The 20,113-nt window shown below is 38.9% G+C and overlaps 1 protein-coding gene and 1 non-coding gene across 5 annotated transcripts in view; both read right to left on the bottom strand.

Moving 5' to 3' along the window:
* The window catches only part of HECW2 (HECT, C2 and WW domain containing E3 ubiquitin protein ligase 2), a 402,919-nt gene that overhangs the window by 8,663 nt on the left and 374,143 nt on the right, over positions 1–20,113 (bottom strand). For all 4 annotated transcript variants that reach the window (XM_058440001.1, XM_032755095.2, XM_032755096.2 and 1 more), the window contains exons 24-28: positions 19,260–19,389; positions 17,844–17,990; positions 17,088–17,202; positions 14,058–14,143; positions 12,933–13,045 (exon numbers count right to left, since the gene is read on the bottom strand). In XM_058440001.1, coding sequence (XP_058295984.1) covers positions 12,933–13,045; positions 14,058–14,143; positions 17,088–17,202; positions 17,844–17,990; positions 19,260–19,389 — 591 coding nt within the window. The remainder of the gene's footprint in view (positions 1–12,932; positions 13,046–14,057; positions 14,144–17,087; positions 17,203–17,843; positions 17,991–19,259; positions 19,390–20,113) is intronic.
* LOC116809945 (small nucleolar RNA U13) lies at positions 12,293–12,396 on the bottom strand. Its single transcript, XR_004370105.1, has one exon. It is a non-coding gene; the product is annotated as a small nucleolar RNA U13 (small nucleolar RNA).

Raw genomic sequence — 20,113 nt, 5'->3', positions numbered from 1 at the left:
GAATACAGATAGAGTATTCCTTATCCAAAATGCTTGGCACCAGAAGTGCTTTGGATTTCAGATTTCTTTGGAATTTGGAATATTTGCATATATATAATGAGATATCTTGGGGAATGGGACCCAAGTCTAAACATGAAATTCATTTACGTTTCATATACACCTTGTATACACAGACTGAAGGTAATTTTATACCATATTTACATAATTTGGTTCATGAAACAAAGTTTTGACTGCGTTTTTGATTGCACCCTGTCACATGAGGTCAGCTGTGAAATTTTCTACTTGTAGCATCATGTTGGCACTCAAAAAGTTTTGGATTTTGGAGCATTTTAGATTTAAAATTTTTGAACTAGGGATACTCAAACTGTATCAGTTTTAGGGTATAGAGATAGTACCGACTCACCCACTCCTAGTACTATAAACTCTGGGATATATTGGTGGAAATCATCTAATGAATCTTTGCAGGCAAACCCTTTTTTGATACAATAAGCATTTCAGAATTGCATTTGATATCCTTAGACTGGAACGCAAACTGAGCCTCAAGAAAAGGTTTTACTTATTTAAAAATTCAACTTGTATACTAAAATAGAGTCCTAGGAGTGGTTTATAATCTATCATCTGTGAAACATTGGAATAAAAATATTAAATAAAGAGTTATCTCTGTTCCAGGGGTAGGGGAGGAAGAAGCAGAAAAGTGGAATATGTTTTGAATATAATTATATGCCAAACTTTGTGCGTTAGACAAATAACATTTATTATCCTGTTAGACTAACAGATGATACCACAATACTATTTTAAAATTTTCATTTCTTTCGTTACCAGTAAGGTTGAGCATCTTTCCCCCATGTCCTCTTGCTTTTTACATTTCCTGTTTTGTGATCTACATGTTCATCTCTCTTCCTTGATTAACTTTTCAATATTTTTATTGCGATAAAATATACATAATATAACATTTACCATTTTAACTATAGTTAGGTGCACAGTACCATGGCATTAGTACACCTACGTTATTTTGCAACCATCATCACTATCCACCTCCAGAACTTTTGCATCTTGCAAAACTGAAATCTGTATCCATTAAATAGTAACTCTCATTTCCTCTCCCCCTAGCCCCTGGAAACCACCATTCTACTTTGTGTCTCTATGAATTTCACTACCCTATGTACTTCATATAAGTGGAATCTTAAAATATTTGTCTTTTGTGATTGGCTTATTTCACTTACCATAATATTTTTAAGGTTTATGTTGTAGCATGGGTCCGAATTTCCTTCCTTTTTAAGGCTGAATAATGTTCTATTGTATGTATATACCACATTTTCTTTATCCATTCATCCATTGATGAACAGGAGTTTTTTCCTACCGTTTGGCTATTGTAAATAATGCTCCTATGAACATGAGTGTACAATTATCTGTTTAAGTCCTTCTTTTCAATTTTTTTGGGGATATACACAGAAGTGCAGCATCATATTGCATTTTTCATAGTGGCTGCAACATTTTACATTTCCATCAACAGTGCACAAGGGTTCCAATTTCTCTACGTCCTCACCAACACCTATTTCTTGTTTTGTTTGTTTGTTTGTTTGTTTTATAATAGCTATCGTAATGGGTACGAAGTCCATTCATCTTTTAATGCCTTAGGATTTCTTATTGAAATCAAGAGAGACTCTTGCTGTTGTTGAATTTGAAGAAGGAAGCTACCACTAATTCTATAGCTGCAAGGAACAAATGCTGCCAACGACCCAAGGGAACTTGGAAGCAGATTCTTCTCTAGTTGGTCCTCCAGATGAGAATGCAGCCCCACTGACAGCTTGATTTCAGCCTTGTGAGACCATGAGCAGAAGACCCAGCTAAGCTGTGCCTGGATGCCTGCTCCATGAAAACAGTGAGATCATAAATGTGTGTCGTTTTACACTGCTAAATTTGTGGTAACTTGTTTTGCATCAGTAGAACCAGTAACAGGTCTCAAGGTAGTGAAACAGTTCAAGAAAAGGTGGTAAATGTGATGTTAAGTGTGATACAGTAGAATCATCTATCCAGGGCAGGTGGTGAAACAAAGCTAGGGGTTGGCAACAGGTCTTTCGTTCTCCCAGGTTTCTGAGTAGAGAAACAGGAACTTTGAATGTCTCTTTGCCATTTCTGTAGTATCTTTGCAGGTACTCTAGAAGCTTATCCAGTAAATCCACAAGCCTAAATACTCTTTTCAGTTCTCAACACAAAAGGAAGGACTAGACAAACTTTTTTGTTCCTCTTTAGTCATAAGGCATAATCAGCATTACCAATCCATAATCTAAGGCTATTGCTGTTTCATAAATTACATCTAGTTGCATAATATATGGTTACCATAACACAACTTTCCTTCTAATAAACTAAACAGCTCCTCTGGAAAATATTTCGTGATGATGGAGAAAGCATATATCGTGGAGGGGGAAACTGTATGGAAAGATTACATGGTTTTCCCAAGGTCAAAGCTGAGTCAGTGGCCAAATCAAGAACAGGACCTCAGTTCTGGGTCTCCTAGGGAAAGTCCAACATTAAACTGAAAGCAGGGAGATTAATGCTCATGGCTTTATTCTTTTACTTTTGGAAGCCTGAGTATTAATTTTATCCTACCTCTGACTATGAACTGTTATTCCTCAACATCTTACCAGATTATCAACATTTTGAGGACAAGGATTGGCAAAATAAAACTTCAGATGTTTTTTAAATGAATAATTCAATCACAATATGCAGTAGCTCTGGGGAAAATGGTTGAAATTGAGTAAATCCAGAAAACTCTGAAAAATACCAGGGGATTTTTAGGTGATCATACCATCTAGTTCAATCTCAGGCTTAGCAGAAGAAGGCAAATACTCAAAAGGATACTTTAGAGTGTATCAAAATCACTCCAGGAGCTTGTTTTACAATGGAGATTTTTGGTTGCACCCTTTGTGATTTTAATTCAGGTTTGGGGTGGGCCTGGGGGAATACACATTTTAATAAATATGCCAAGTGAGTTTGACGCAGGTGGTCTCCACTATTGGAGAGACATCAAGTGGATTAGCAACATGATATCTACATTGGCTATTTGCACCAGTGTTTTGTGTGCTTGCAAAAATTTCAAAACTCCTTATAAACAAGACAGAATTGCTAATAAGGAAATTGAGGAATAGTGTGGTTAAATAAATTGCCCAATATTTACCATCAACTTGCTCTATGAGCCAAGACCAGGAAAAAAAAAACAAAAAAAAGGCAAGCAACACATAATCCTTGGAGGCTTTTCACACCCCCACCCCCACCCCATTCCATGTCCTAAGAAAACTCTAGCAGAAAATAACAGGAGGGCCCTGGACTGTGTTGATGTTGGCAGCAAAAGTGCATCCAGCTATTCAGTCTCAATAAAAGAACATTTTTCAAATCTTTCAAAGCCAGCCACACTAAAGCTATAATGGGTTTACCTCATTTTAATCTATTTAGCCAGAACCACTCAAGGAGAGCAGGTCTGAACCCATCTTTGGGAAATCATGCTGGCATCAATATTAAGAAGATTTAAAAATTCTCCAGACATCTGGTCTGACTTAATAGATCTCTTGGTGCTTTCTGGATTCTTCAAAAATGTTAACCAGGAGGTCACATGCTTACCCTCCCTTTTTCCCTACAGATAGACAAGTCAATTAGACAAATCCAGTGAGCCAAAAGTATCAGTTAATTTCCATTTCCATAGATTGGTTTGTTGATTAATGTATTTCTCTCTGTATGTGAATGTACTTAATTTTCCAATTTGCATTATATTTCATTTATTCCTTCACTCGCTGAATAAGTACTTACTAAGCAGATACTCCATGCCAGGCATTCAGCTGTCCCCTGAGAGATGAAGATGAAAAGTCTGGTTTCTGTCCTCAAGGAGTTTACACTGTGGCAGAAAAATATACAGGCAAATAGACCCTCTAAAGTTTGTGTAGCCTGTGCTCTGGGGCCAGCAGGAACTGAAATCCAGGCTTCCTTTGGCTCTGCTTGCCAAATCATGAGCCCTAGCTGCAGGCTGCATTTCTCCAGAAGGCTAGGAGACACCTTTGTTTCATTAATCCCAAAGATGGGCTATTAGTGGCCCTGCATACAAACAGTTAATAATACAATGAGTTACAAGTTTGCTCAGCAGAGCCAAGGAAGGTTCATAGAGGACACTATTTGTGCCAAGGCTTGAATGATTTGTCACAAGGAGAAGGATGTTCCCAGCAGATGGCCTGGAAGCATGACATTGCATCATCAGGAAACCTGAGAGGGGCAAGCGCCTAAGGGACAGGAGCCAAGGCTAGACCTGAGGCCAGATGGGGAGGCAGGGTCACATCAGGAAGCCAGGTGTGTTCTTGCAAAGACCTTTTCCAGTTATTTCATGGATGAAAGAAAGAAAAGTGGGTTGGCAGAGGTATCTTTAAATAAGGCAGGGAATATAGGAAATGGGTAGAGGGACAGATGACGAATTCAAGGGCGTGAAATCAGCATGAGAAATCCAAAGTTATCAATTAAATAGAGTGACAGAATTCCATTAAAGGAATCCAGTTATACTTTTGTTAGCCTGGGTAGCTTTATTAACACAACTAACGGTATAACTTGTTAGAATTTTAAAAATATTCATAATTTATCTAATATCCTCATGAATACCTTCTTAGGCCATGAGGTTTAGAGCAGAAATTCCTGTTAAGAGTAGGGCACAAATACGTGTGTAACTTATGGCAGCAGAGCACAACGCCCTGACCTTCACCAGGTGTTCGGTAAAGGTGAATTCATGGAAAGAAATTCTATGGTGCTTGCTATTCCAACTACTCATTTGTCATATGCCATTTGGGGACCAATGATGTTGGTTATCTGTTTATGTAAATATCCATTGCTTCTCTCCCTGTGTTTTAAGGTCAATGTATATCTCCCACAAGGTTCAGCACTTAGTAAAGGCATGATGAGTATCTATAGACGGGTGAGGGGAATTAATCTATTCACTAATTAATGTCTTATTCCAAAGTCTCATTAGGTCACTTTGGTTAAGGTGCACTTGGATCTGTAAATACAAAGTGGAATGTTCCTATAGGGGGGAATTCCTGTATCTGGGGTAACTAGCAGAAGAAACTCTTCAAACTATGCATTCTGAGCAGGTACCTTCTTCACTTGTGAATGTCTCTGGGGAAAGATAAAGAGGGTAAATACTTTTCAAATGTAAGAATTTAAACCAAACAGAACAAAGTCCAGTAAGGACAGTTCCAGGAATGGAAACTCGTGTAATTCCAAACAAAATATAAATACGCTGGGTGAATATGGCTCATTTCTCATACAACTAAAGATTGTAAAGTATCCAGCCAGCCCTGAAGGCTAGATATTAGGAAGAATAGTAAGAATGGCTAAATTTATTGAATGATGTTTTAGGCCTTATTCTAAGCACTTTGCACGTTATCTCATTTAATCTTCAAAACAACTTTGTAATATAAATGCTAATTTCTATCCCAACTTTTCAGATATGGATACAGAGATATGAAAGTCTGGATTATGATTTTGGAATTTCTTGTCTGGAGTGGTCCAAAGTTATCCCTCAAGATTGCAAATTCACTAAAAACAATATTTATGGAGTACATGTGCTAAGCACTGGGCTCATTGCTAGGAGCAAAGCCATGTTTAATTCAGATAAGGTATTTGTTCTCACAGGATTATATTCCAGAGGAGGAGACAGATAATCAACAAGTAAAGCAATAACTGAACATGATGACTGAATTGGGTTAAGTCTAGTGAAGCAAGTAAGGGGTGAAAGAGTGACAGGTGCACTAAGGACAGAAGCCTGGTGGGCCTTTCTCAGGAGATCACCTCTAACCCGAGTCTTGGGGACAAGAAAGAGCCAGGCATGAAGGACCAGCAGAAAAGTGTTATAGGCAGCAATTCCCTGAGCCTTGAAGCATAATTGAGTTTGGCATATTTCAGGAATACCCAGAAGGAGGCTGGTAGGTGTCGTGGGTTATGGGAGAGGGTACATGTTGAGGTTGCAGGAGTAGGCAGACCAGGGCCCCACAGGAAGTCCTTGGGAAGGAGTCTGGATTTTATTCTAAGCCACCAGAGGGTGTAGGCAAGGGAGGGAGGTGACCTTGAGATGTTTGCAGATCCCAGTGGTTGTTGAGTGCAGAATGAATGAATGGCGGGATGCAGGAGAAGCAGGGCATTTAGCCAGCGGTCTGCTGCAGTAGTCCAGGTGAGGGGGGATGGTGTCGTGGAGTAGGCTGGTGGAAAGAAATGAGCCCAAACTGGTTTTTGCTCTTGAGGCCAAGGAAAAGGGGGTAAGCATTCTTTAACTGTTGCAACGTCTGTCACTCACAAATAGACACTTTAAAGTCTGACTTGTGAAATAGCTCTCAAGGATCTTTAGTAGATCTGACTTGGACTATCCTGTCCTCTGTTGTCAGCAGCAACAATGCTGATGGAATGCAAGTGGAATGATTGTCTCATTCCATTAAAGTCACGAATTCTTTCAATAGCTTGACTTTTTACATTAATTACAGAAGAGTCCTTTTTTTAAATACAATCTGTTTTTATGATAAATTTACCCACCTCCCAAAGTAAAGACCAATCCAAAAGGTATATGACATTTAAGAATCTTTAATACAGTGATGTGATGGGTTAACTCTGGCATGTTTTTGTTAGTACATGCAGATTCAATGGCAGAATAAAGTGAAAATTTAAAATATAGTTATATAGAACTGAGTGACAGGGTAGAGGGGAAAGGAGTTGAAGAGAGTCTTGGACCCGAGGTTAAACTACAGAGCAGACCACTGTATGAGAATCTCCTGTCAATTCTCTCCCACACGAAAAGCCACCTCAGCTGATCAGCAGGCGGTAGGGAATTAGGAAGACCAAGGAGGGACACCTCAAGGCAAATATAGAAAGGAGATGGCCCCAAAGGGTCCTTCTAGTGCTCATCTCTTGTTCTGATGGTTTTTCTTTTCTTTTCTTTTTTTTTTTTTTTTGAGACGGAGTCTCGCTCTGTCACCCAGGCTGGAGTGCAGTGGTGCCATCTCGGCTCACTGCAAGCTCTGCCTCCCGGGTTCACGCCATTCTCCTGCCTCAGCCTCCCAAGTAGCTGGGACTACAGGTGCCCACCACCACGCCTGGCTAATGTTTTGTATTTTTAGTAGAGACGGGGTTTCACCGTGTTAGCCAGGATAGTCTCAATCTCCTGACCTTGTGATCCGCCCACCTCGGCCTCCCAAAGTGCTGGGATTACAGGCATGAGCCAATGCGCCCAGCCTGGTTTTTCTTTTAATTGAGGAAGGTGACATTGTATTTCAGGACTTGGTTATTTTCCTGTATACTGGCTGATAATTCACTTTGACCGTAGACAATGCTCCCTATAATGGAGGAGGGAAAACTGAATTATTGATAACATTATAGAGCAATATTTAATGACATGGAAAGATGTTCCATGTGATAAACGGAATGTTGTTTTAAAATGTGTGTGTGTGTGTGTGTGTGTTTGTCTGTGTATACCTGAAGAAATGAGTGAAATCACATACTCTAACGTGTTAACAGAGCTTATCTTAGTAGTTGACTTTTTTTTTCTTCAGAAATGGGATCTCTTTATGTTGCTCAGGTTCGACTCAAACTCCCATGCTCAAGCCTTAGCCTCCCACGTACCTGGGACTCCAAGCATGCACCACCATGCCCAGCTAGTAGTGGACATTGGATTGATACATATGTAGGTATTTTAATATATATTTAATATATACATATATTTCTTAGCAATTTTTTATAAAATTTTCTTTTTATAAATTAGAATAAAAAGCAGATTTTTTTTTTTTTTTTTTTTTTTTTTGAGATGGAGTCTCACTCTGTCACCCAGGCTGGAGTGCAGTGGCATGATCTTGGCTCACTGCAACCTCCACCTCCTGGGTTCAAGTGATTCTTCTGCCTCAGCCTCCCGAGTAGCTGGGATTACAGGTGCACGCCACCACGCCTGTCTAATTTTGTATTTTTTTTTTTTTTAGTAGAGACGGGAGTTTCACCATGTTGGCCAGGGTGGTCTCAAACTCCTGACCTCAAGTGATCTGTCTGCCTTGGCCTCCCAAAGTGCTGGGATTTTAGGCATGAGCCACTGCACTCCGCCAAAAAGCAGAATTTTAAAAGCAAAAAGTTGTTATGTTTTTAAAAAATAATTTTATCTTTTAAAGTTCTATTGCATTAGATTAACTGTCTCCATAAGACATCTATTTCATAATTAACTCTTACAATTTAATTCTTAATTTCAGTTAGCATTTCATTCATAATAATCTCCACACACAGCCATTTTCAAAAATTAATGCTTTTCCCTTTGGCAAAAACCAACACACCCCCTTGACGATTGCAGCTCTGCAGGTCCTCCGTCCCATCACCCAACTTGGCAAGAACCTGGGGAATGAACACAGAAACTCATACCATGGTGAGAGAGAGGACTGCTCTGCAGTTTTCAGGCTGGCATCTTGGCAGCCCATTTTTTGGACTGTTTGAGAGCAATTGCCATAAAGTGAATTTACTCTCTTTTCATAAAGTTCATCAGAGCACCAGGGGTATGAAGTCTTCCACAGAAATGCAAAATACAGAGCTAACCACCGACCGCGAAGCAGAGGAAGTGCAGTCATGTGCTCAGGCTGTAGGTCTCCATGGAGACACCCTTCTGTCTATGTCCTTATTTATCATCTGGGTCTCTAGTCACTTCATAACCACAAGAGGAAAAAAGAGCCATGGATTCAACTTGCACTGGCTGCAGAGACAACCATATATACTTTTATATACTCCTTGGCTCATACTGTGAGCAGTGCTATCCACTGCTACCGCAAAGTGAGACTAGGAAATCTGAGAAAAGAATGAGACTCACATTCGCCTGCTTGAAAATTGAAAGGCCCTTCATCATCCTTGTCTAGAAAGACTAAGATTCTCTCCCTCATTGCTCCGGTTGCCAGGACTGCCCTCATCCTTTACAGCCCCTCCAACCCTCCAGGACAGAAACTCCCATGCCCGACACAAGACCATGACAGACTTCTTAGAGGATTCTTTTTTTTTCTTTTTGAGACAGGGTCTTGCTCTGTCGCCCAGGCTGGAGTGCAGTGTCACCATCTCAGCTCACTGCAACCTCTGCCTCCTGGGTTCAAGCGATTCTCCTGCCTCCCGAGTAGCTGGGACTATAGGCGTATGTCACCACGCCCGGGTAATTTTTGTATTTTTAGTAGAGACGGGGTTTCACCATGTTAGCCAGGCTGGTCTCAAACTCCTGACCTCAGGCAATCTGTCCGCCTTGGCCTCCCAAAGTGCTGGGATTACAGGTGTGAGTCACCATGCCCAGCCAGGATTCATTTTTTAAGTAAGAAGGACATCTATCCATTTTTCTCCCATGTGTGCAATGTAAATTTTTTTTAAATTTTAAGTTCAGGGGTACTTGTGCAAGTTTGTTATAGAGGTAAACCTGTGTCACTGGGGGTTTGTTTTACAGATTATCTTGTCACTCAGGTATTAAGCCTAGTACCCATTAGTTATTTTTCCTGATCCTCTTCCTCCTCTGACCCTCCACCCTCCATTAGGCCCCAGTGGGTGTTATTCCCCTCTAAGTGCCCTTGTGTTCTCATCATTTAGCTCCCGCTTCTGAGAAGATGTAGTATTTGGTTTTCTGTTTCTGTGTTAGTTTGCTAAGGATAATGGCCTCCAGCTCCATCCATGTTCCTGCAAAGAACATGATCTCATTCTTTTTTATGGCTGCATAGTATTCCATGGTATATATGTACCATATTTTCTTTATCCAGTCTACCATTGATGGGCATTTAGGTTGATTCTGTGTCTTTGCTACTGTGAACAGAGCTGCAATGAAGATACACGTGCATGTGTCTTATAATAGAATGATTTATATTCTCTTGGGTATATACCCAGTAATGAGATTGCTGGGTTGAATGGTATTTCTGTTTTTAGGTCCTTGAGGAATTGCCACACTGTCTTCCACAATGGTTGAACTAATTTATACTCCCACCAATAGTGTATAAGCATTCCCTTTCCTCTGCAACCTTACCAGCATCTGTTATTTTTTTGTACAATGTCACATTTTAAATGTTAAACATCATTTGACTCATAGGAAAAAGAAATACACTGGGGCTGACTAGCTTGAGACAAACCAGCTCTTCAGTTGTGCAACTTACGCCTATCAAAAAATAGCAGAAAAATGGCTTCAGTGTATCTGTTCTGATGGTAGGAGAAATGGACTTGATAATATAAAAGAATCTCTTTAGGCCAGAACCAATTTTACAGATCTTTTTTTACACCTAAGTAATGCCCCACATTTCATTAAGGGTGATGACAATGTTGTCAGTGAAGAAGTTGCTTCTCATATAATTATACTGTCATGCAATTAAGTTCTTTTAATTTCTTCCCTCCAAATGTACTTTTTTTCTTTGTGGAGCCAATTTTAATAGTTAAAGTAGCACAGTGGCTTACAAAAGAGTCAGGATACAAAGTTAAAAAAGAACAAAGTAAACACAGTATTCCTAAGACTTTCATATACATTATCTTACAATTGTCAAAAATACTCTGAACATTGTTACTCCTACCTTAGAGGGATGGATCTAGGGTCTTGCTTAGGATGATGTAACTAGTGTGTCATAGGGCTTAGATCTGTGCTCATGCGTGTTACCTGGGTTACATAAGGTGACTGCAACTCTGAAGTAGAAAAGCCAAGTAACTCTTTCTTCTCATCAGACCCCAAAAGATGGGGCTTGCTACGGAGAGGGTAAGAAAAGAGGCTGCTTGCTCAACGTGCCCAAGACCATCTTTATTTGTGCTGTTTTATAATCTGGGTAAAACTAGGAATGTAGAAGCAAACTTAGGTCATAGTGAAGACAGGGAGAAAGGACAGTGCCTGTTACCCAACTGTGTGTATGCAACAATAATGAAGAACACCACCATTTACAATGAGTTAGCATATGAACTTCCTGGAGCTCCAGGGGGAAGTAGAAATGCAAATCCAGCCTGACCCTCAAGATTCTTCAGCAACCCTTTGGTGTTACTTCTTGCTCAACCCAACCTAATATACCACCTCTTCCCGGCCTGTTACAGATGAGAAAATCAAGGCTCAAAGATGAAGTGTTCTCTAAGGTCCCAGAGTTAGCTGGTGGCAGAGGTGGGACTACAACCTAGGTCTTCTAACTCCTACCCCTGCCCTCTTTCCAATGTGCAAATATCCTGCCTGATATGTATTACAGATGATGGTGACAGAAATCACAATGGCAGTGATCACTGACTGGATGCTTACTCATGGCCAGAGACAGTATTAAGTATTTTTCATGAATGATTTCAGATAATCCTCAGAATTTCAAATCCACCAGGTAGATGAGGAAACAGAGGCTCAGAAAGATCATGCAACTTCACCAGGTCCCTGCTGCAGGTAAGTAACAGAGGTGGGACTCAGCCGAGGTCTCTCTGAAGCTAAAGCTCCAGGTCTATATCAAATTACTTGTCTCTACCCATCGGGTTTGGTGAAAATTACAGTGATTAAATATGAACAGTGGACATATCTGCCTACTGTTACACTTTATTCCATATATTTTGGTGGCTTTACAGAAATAGATTTCAACAAAAAGGTGACCATTAATCTGCCCTTTCCATCTTCAAAGCAAATTCTTAAAGAGTTTCTCAGAAGAGTAAAAAGCCTTATTCGGATAGCCTAAATCTGTTGATTTATGTGTTGAAGGGGAGAAAACTCATTATCCAAGCATAAATAAAATGAGCTAGTTCTTTAAATAATGAAATCAAATAATGAATTCCCAGATTTGTATTTTCAGCACCCCCTTTTCTCATCTGTTGATGCTGACCACACAGTTCTTAAGAACTGGCATCTTTCAACTGCTAAGAAGAAAGCTTTGATAACAGATTGCTCAGTTGCTTGTACTTAAACAGATGACATCTTGGGGTACCTAGTATCACCTTATATAATATCAATAATATCACCTAATATCACTAATAAAACAGGTTTCTCAAAGTCATCTATACTTAAACTTAGGATAACATCTTGGGGTACCTAATATCATTTAATCTCTCTAGCGTATAGTTGTATTATTAGTAAAGTTAGAGGCAATTCCAGCTTCTTTTTACCTCAAAAATGCTACAGTATTATTACTAATTGGATAAAGGAATTCTAAAACAAATTTTCTTCCATTCCTCTTTTGTTCATATGCTCCTTTTCTGTTGCTCCAGCTCCAGTTATCTCCACTCAATCTCAAACACTTTTTGTCTTCACAAATACTACCTTACTAGTCCTTGCTTTTATTTTCCATATCAGATGGGTAATGTGTGGACGTTGTAATAAGGCTTGAGGGTGGCACATCTCACATATGTGCATGAACACCCAATTATCACACTTACAAACTGCAAAAGGATCAGTCTTTTGCTTTTATTAGCAGCAACAGCAAAGTATTTTTTTCTATTCGAAGGAAATATGTAATCTTACTATGAATGAGAATACAATGCAGAGAGCATGGAATTAAGACATGTATCAGACAGGCTAAAGAGATCTAGAGCACATCCACATTATTTAATATTCTTCAGAAACTATAATGGTTATTTTTACGGAAGGGATTCTAAATAAAGTTAAAACTCAAGCTTCTGGAAACACCTAGATTAGAGCCACAATCATAAGCCACAAGCATGATAACCAACGTCGCTTTACTGATGCTAACAAATACTTTGCTTTTCTTGTGTTTTGTATTTTAAGATATGGATGTATGTATTTTAAGTGTGACCAGAGAGATCTTTTTTCCCCTTCATTTAGAAAGGTTATCAGGGAGAAATTCATTCTAAGAGCTTTTCCACTCTCCCAAACTTTTAATATAAAAGCAGTAATTAATCAATATATACATAAATGAATGTCTCCGCCAAATGTTGTGACAGTAAAGAAATGTTATTTTATATTTTACCTGGGAAGAGCCGTGATTTTTCCCCATTTCTCCACACAGAATCTTCTTGGGCCATTACTCCCTCGGAGAGAAGCAAATCCTTCGTAGGGAATGCTGGATGTGCCTGTAACAAACTGTCAACCCAAGAAAACAGAAGGAGAAGGTGAAGCCAGAGACCAACAGCCAGGAAAGGCATCACGTCATTCACGGGCAGAGCTCCTGAGGAAGAGCAGGCAGGAAAGTTCTGAAGACAAAACTTCACAGGTGTGGTATAATCACAACACAATTCTGACACAGAGCCAGAAGATAATACTAAGAAAGAGAATACTGTGCATGATAAAGGGAAAGGGGATGTGGAGGGTTTGTAGAAAATAAAGCACCTGATGCAGCTGACCAGCTCAGAAGCTTAAACCAGGCACATTTCCCACTATAGATGAATAAAGTGGGTATACCAATTAACCTGAGTCAACTTAGCATCAGTCCCTGATCAATGTCGGGTGAATTTAAAAAAGAGAATGTCTGGGCCTGCAATTTTGAGGCCCAGACCCTTAATCCAAAGGAGCTAAGAGTACTTGTAAGGCTCTGCCTGAGCATCCAGAGGCTTCCTTGTGTCTGGTATTTCTATAGCTGCAACCAATCAGTAATTGTCCTGGATGACCATAAACACCACACACAGAAAAACCCCACAAGTTAGTTTTCGCACTGTTCTTGAATGTCACTGTTTTCTCAAATTTGTGGAAAGCTAGATGAAAGAGAAGAAAGGACTGTCAACTAACTGCATCCCTTTTTAAAGAACTGAAAATCGTTTCTTTCTGCTGCTAGGGATGCTGGCCTGCACTTTGGGTACCCTGGGTGCTTCTTCCTGAAGGGTCCAAACTGTCCTGAAGGCAGATGTTGTTACTGGGATTCTTGGACTGGACTTGACACTTCCCCAAACTCTCACAAAATGCTTTAACTTGGCTTAGGGATGTTCTGAATAGCCATGGAGTCACATAACCATGCAATCCGGAGTCTGGAAATGGTGTATCCCATATTTCCAGATACACATGGTATGTGTTTATGGAGAATAGTTAGCAGTTATTAAAAACATACACTTCAACAATAATCATACTGATACATTTAAAAGATTAAATAATGGCATCTCACCTGTAACAACCTTAGTCGTTGTTCATTGTTGAATCTTTCCACTGCAGCCCAGAACCACCGGATTACAATATGATTGTCATGGTATCCTATCAAACCAATCATAAAAGCCCCTGTTACTCTGACTCTTCTATATTAAGCCACCAAGATACGTGACACGAAGAGTCCCCAGACATAAATCATCCTCTTGAATTCTTTAAAAGTTGTCTATAATTTTAAGACTAAGGAATAACACTGTATATATGATCATATGAGTGTCAAAAGTTAAACAAAAACAACATTAAGTGAAACCAAGAGGTCTCTGTTTTCATTTAGCGGTCACTAAGTGAAACTAGTAAAGAGAAGAACAACAAATGAGTTATTTTAACCATATCATTTCTGTAAAATACAACAGTTGTTACTGGAAATGCTTAACTCTTCCGGTCAGTCACATAAGAAATAATTTTCAAATACCTCTATGCCAAGCACTGTACTAAGGTTAGGGGCATAATGGCAAAGAAAACAGACCCTCCCAGGGCTTCTGGCAGAGGGGAGACGCATTAATCAAATAATTTATACAAACAAATACATAATTGCGAGCTCTCTTAAAAGCTATATATAATATTCATACTTTAAAATCAAATTCGTTTCACATTGATTTACTAATAAAAAGGGAAAAGTGACCTTTAGTTCCTTAAATAAATCATAAATAATCACCAACTTAATTTTACTCTTATTCCATACTTAGCACAATTTAAGAAAATGTCAAGGGAATCACCTCATGGTCAGTGATGATGGATTCCAAAAACCTTTCAGTGAAAACAAAAATTAAATTCAGAGAAAAGGCTAACAAGGATTTAGTGATTCAAACCAATGAATAGACATAGTTAATGGGCACTGAGTTAGTAGTCCAGAATAGAAGGCGGGTAGAAATTATTTTAATCCAAGTTTTTCCTCACATTTCAGTAGTTGCAGGATTTGGGGGGAATCTCACCTTACTGTTTACCATTTCAGTGACGTTTAGTCCCCTTTGGAGAAAAAAAGGATCGAAGAGAAGGGTGATCAAAACTGGATTGGACATGAGGACACATGGGCCATGCCCAGAGTTTGGTGAAGACTAGCAATTTGGTACTGAGCAAAGTTTCTCATCTACAAAAGAAGTGCACTGCCTCTTTGTAGCTTTAAAGTTTTTTGACCTTATGAATTAGCCCTTTTCTGCTTCCCTTTTGCTATTTGTGCCAAACCTTTTGGAGGAGGAAGAGTGAATGTGCCTCATCATATTCTCTCCTAGCAGCTGGTGTGTGAACATATGGCAGGTGGCAGCCACACAGCCGCTTCTTCACTCAGTGCCAAGTAGCTGGGTGAGCAAACATGGCAGCTGAGGTTCTCAGCATTTTTCTGCCCCCTCCGAAAGATTTCATTTGATAAGATTTACAATAACCATATAAATAGGTCCTTGATTAGTCAGATTTAGTGAATAAAATTTTATGCCATGGAAATACAAAAATGGCTGATTCTATTAATGCATTGCTATTAGAATCTCCTGGGTCTGGGTGTGGTGGCTTACGCATGTAATCCCAGCACTTTGGGAGGCCAAGGCAGGAGATCGCTTGAGGCCAGGAATTCGAGACCAGCCTGGACAACATGGTGAAACCCCATCTCTACTAAAAATACAAAAAGTAGCCAGGTATGGTGGCACACGCCCTCTAAAAAAAAAAAAAATCATCTCCTGGAAGGAAGGAATGAGCTAATAATGTTTATGGTAAAATATAACTTACGTAGCATGTCAGAGAAATTGTGCTCTCAGTAAAAATCGATGGGTTAACAACATTATAATAACCAAAGAGATATATGGATTATACTTGGGCCAATTGGAAAAGACTTATTTCAGCAATTGGACTTCAGAAATAGCAGCAATGGAAACTGCAGTTAAATACAGCCTTTCAGATTAAACGTGTGAGCAAGGCCAGCCCGTGGTGCAGGGATGAGCTGGAACAGGCAAGCACAGGCATAACCAAAAGCCATTTAGCAAATGTTAAGGCATTTTTTTACTACAAACTTTTAAAACTACTTTTTTTTTAAAAAAAATCTCCGCTTCAACTTAGAGATAACTGGAGAACTGTTCAGCTCTCAATTTACTCTGCTAAATGATTAATTCAGTGATGTTAGGTTTGTAGTTTTCATTCTCCAAGTTCAGAACTACTTCTAATCTCTTATATTTTGGGTTAAAAAACAAAACCCAAACCAGAAAACAACTGGCATTTGTCATGAATTTCTGAAGGCTTTCTAACATGGTGATAATTTTCAGAAAATGTATTCTTTGCTTAAAATTATTTAATAAAACCTTAACTCTGGGTTACCATCAGGTCCCTTGCAAGGTATTGGTTTAACACTCAAATTTCAATGGCTTTGGTCCCAGTTACTAATCAATAATTTGTACTGATTTGCAGAAGTGTCACTATTTTAGCTTCCCATTTTGTGAAGGGTCAGATAGTGCAGTTTTTAATTAATCTTACTACGGTCTTCTTTTCACTTGAAATTCATGCTTAAATTTAGAACTTCTCCAATAATGTTGAATTTTGGGAACTGTGTCTTATTCCATTCAAGTGTTCTGACTATGAATTACAACTGATAAGGAGTGTAGCGAATGGTGGAAAAACTGTGCTGATTGGGAAGCTCAAAGGGTGTGCTTTTTTAAGTTTTAGAAACAAAATGGAATAGGTGGAGTTTGACCTGCTGGATGTTAGTTCCTTGGTGCTTCACTGACAACGCCATAAAGTAATTAATTAGTGTTCTTACGGTCACATTTCCTCACCAACAATTAAGAGTTATGACATCCTTTGATGGTGTGTAAACAGTCCTTCTCCCATCTGACAGATGAGGTAACTAGGAAAAGAAGAGAATGTACCTTGCCCAAGGTCTCAAGGGAGCCTGCATCAGACCTATGATTAGAGTCCAAGTGCTGTTGCCTGTCCTATATTCAGTTGGCAACCTGAACCATGCCTTCCTTTAATTTGAAATTTAAAATCTAGCCATCTATAAATCAAATTTCACCTCCTCTGTATTCTGTGTTGTTTCTCCAATCACTTAGGTCTATTTCAGCTGTGCCTGCGATGACCAATTCCAGTTCTCTTGCATCAAAAACAGATACCAGCCTGGCATCCACCACCTGTGGAATAAAAAGAGTACAAGGCATGGCTTAGGAGTCTGGAGAACTATCAGCTATAATTAAGCCTTAGAAAAGGGGACACATGGAGTTTCAGGAATAATATGTGTGTACCTTGTGTTGGCACTTGAAAACCTGTAAAGCTCCCTACAAATATAAGGCATTCTTTAGTATAAGGTTGATGAGATTTGCCTTGACAGAATTTTTGTTTTATAATTGATTGCTGATTAATCTAGGTCCCGTCCACCTTTAGGAAACTATCTAGTGTTTCTACAGAAGAAGTCACATACAATACATGCCAACTCATTCTGATCTCAGATACAATTATTTCACATAGCAAGCATGAGATTTGATTACCCATATCTAAGCATAAGATGCATGGCTTAAATGTTACTAGTGGTCATTAAATCAACAAATGCTACTTGAATTCAGTCCATAACATTTATTTCAGTGATCTCTTATAACAGTGAGTTAAGCTTCTTTTGGTGCTCTTGACACACAAGGGAAAAAATACCGAACTTTTCGCATGCAAAGAGCAACAGTAAATACAGCAAAAATAGTCTACAAATGTAAAGTACAATAAGATGGACTGTGGCATCATTGATATCAGACTGCAAATTCCTCCTACTGCTGATTGTCTTTACCTCATAGAAGCCACGCACTAAGCTCTCTGTTTGCTGTACAACACCCCTCTCAATCCTCCACTTCACCATCCTCTCGATGTACTCCTTCTTGTTCTTCTCTGTAACTGGGATATTGGCACCCCCTGGCTTTAATTCTCGTTCAGTTATCTGAGATTACAAAATAAAAAGAATGACTATAAAGCAATACTCTTAATGTTATAAGAACATTACTAGCAGTGAGCTGAAATCAGCCAGCTACCTGTCCCAGCCCTGTCCTAGGCACATCCCACAAGCTGGCAGTGAGGCCCCAGGCACTCACGGAGCACACACACTCAGGAAAAACTAGGCATTCAGCGGGTGCTTGAAAGCTTTGGTGATTAAAAAATATATATGTATTGCTGTTACTAAAGGTTAAGTTTTAAAATGCCGATTAATTGGCTTCAGATACTAGCCTGCTACTATTTGAATGTTTGACAAAACCCATTTTCACAAATTTCTCAGAATTGACTATATCTAGAGTAAAGATTTACTTTAAAGAAGCAGAATTACACTCAAATGAATGTTAAATTGAGAACTTTTTCAAAACACATGGAATTCAGAAAAGCAGCTAAAGATTAATGCCTAAATAAGAATATTAATTATAAACTAGTACATAATTTCTGGAAGAAATGTTTTCCCTACTCTTCCACCAATTTTGAAAAAAAAATTAATACATTCTGTTTTTAAGTCTTCCCCAAAACATTGTTTATGTTCCTTTAGCTTCAAAAAAATCAATTTTGGCTCTTTTTTTTTTTCTTTTGTTTTTTGAGACAGGATCTCACTCTCGTCCCCCAGGCTAGAGTGCAGTGGCATGATCCAGGCTCACTGCAGCCTCAACCTCCCCAGCTCATGTGACCCTCCCACCTTGGCCTCCTGAGTAGCTGGGACTACAGGTGTGTGCCACCACATCTGGCTAATTTTTGTATTTTTTGTAGAGACAGGGTTTCACCATGTTGCCTAGGCTGGTCCTGAACTTCTAGGCTCAACTGATCCTCCCACCTTGGCCTCCCAAAGTGCTGGGATTACAGGCATGAGCCACTGTGCCCAGCCACCATTCTATAAATGTCAATTAAAAAATTCCGTAGTGTGGACTTTAAAAAACTGCATTCTATATAAGGTAAATTCTCATATTTGGGGTGATACTTTAGTTGGAAATAAAAAGAAGATTGCTTACAACATAAACAGTTATCACCATCTGCAATTTACAGCATCTTAATCTGCAGCTGACATTAATTCTAACCTTTGTTAACTGTGGTTATTATAACTGTGTGTGATCCTCAGTTTAAATCACCCAATAAACCACAAATAAATAAGCATCTGATCTTAGCATCTTAATTCTTCACTTGTCAATAGCCTTCGGTTACCACACTTAGGCATCAGGTGTGCAGATACACACACCTGCCCAAATACTTCTTCGTTCACAGTGAACGTGAGGTCTAGGATGTCATGGATATCATTGTCTTTCATCCACTGCAGGCTCTGATGGAACTCTTCATCAAGGTATTCTAGATCACTCAGGTCACATAGACTAAGATGACAAACAGACAGAAACAAATATGTAGGCATGGCTATTAGCAAAAACCCAGAGTCATAAGGAAAGAAACTAAGAATTAAAGAGAAGAATAAGAGCCACTACATAGGCAGTGATTTCTGGAATGTTCTTAGTCCAAGTCCAGTAATTAAACCAGTGAAATAATTCAGAAATTTGTTATAAAATTAGAAAGTCCTAAATATATAATATGCCACAGGAATCATTCAGCCTGCATCTTCCTTTATAGACACAGAACTGGAGGTACAAAGAATGAGTGCCATCTGCCCAGTCATCCATCATCAATGCCAGATCAGGAACTGGCACTCGGGTTGACAACTTGGATCCATTATTCTTTCTGGCTACATTATATTACCTTAAAATACTGTTATTTTAATTTGAAATTATTTATATATTTCCATAGTATATTTTAACTTTTTTTTATTGAAAGATGATTTTTATTTTATTTAATATTTATTTTATTTTTTATTAAAGACATGATTCATCTTCACATACATTCCATTTTTCTTCATGGTTCTTATTCTGAAAATAGTAAGCCACAGAACCTTCATCAATCTGTATTTTTCCCCCACTTTTTTTAATTGCAGAGAAAGAATCTACATGAGGGATAGTTACTGTTCCATGGCCCAGTTGTACAGTGGTAGTCATTGATTTGCTATAGCTGTTTTGAAATTTCACTCCCCTTAACCCAATTTTAAGGGTC

The sequence above is a fragment of the Hylobates moloch genome, unplaced genomic scaffold, assembly GCF_009828535.3.
Source record: "Hylobates moloch isolate HMO894 unplaced genomic scaffold, HMol_V3 SCAFFOLD_1, whole genome shotgun sequence".
In the NCBI taxonomy this organism is placed as follows: domain Eukaryota; kingdom Metazoa; phylum Chordata; class Mammalia; order Primates; family Hylobatidae; genus Hylobates; species Hylobates moloch.
Note: the sequence above shows the minus strand (reverse complement) of the source record. Positions and strands in the feature narration are given on the sequence as shown.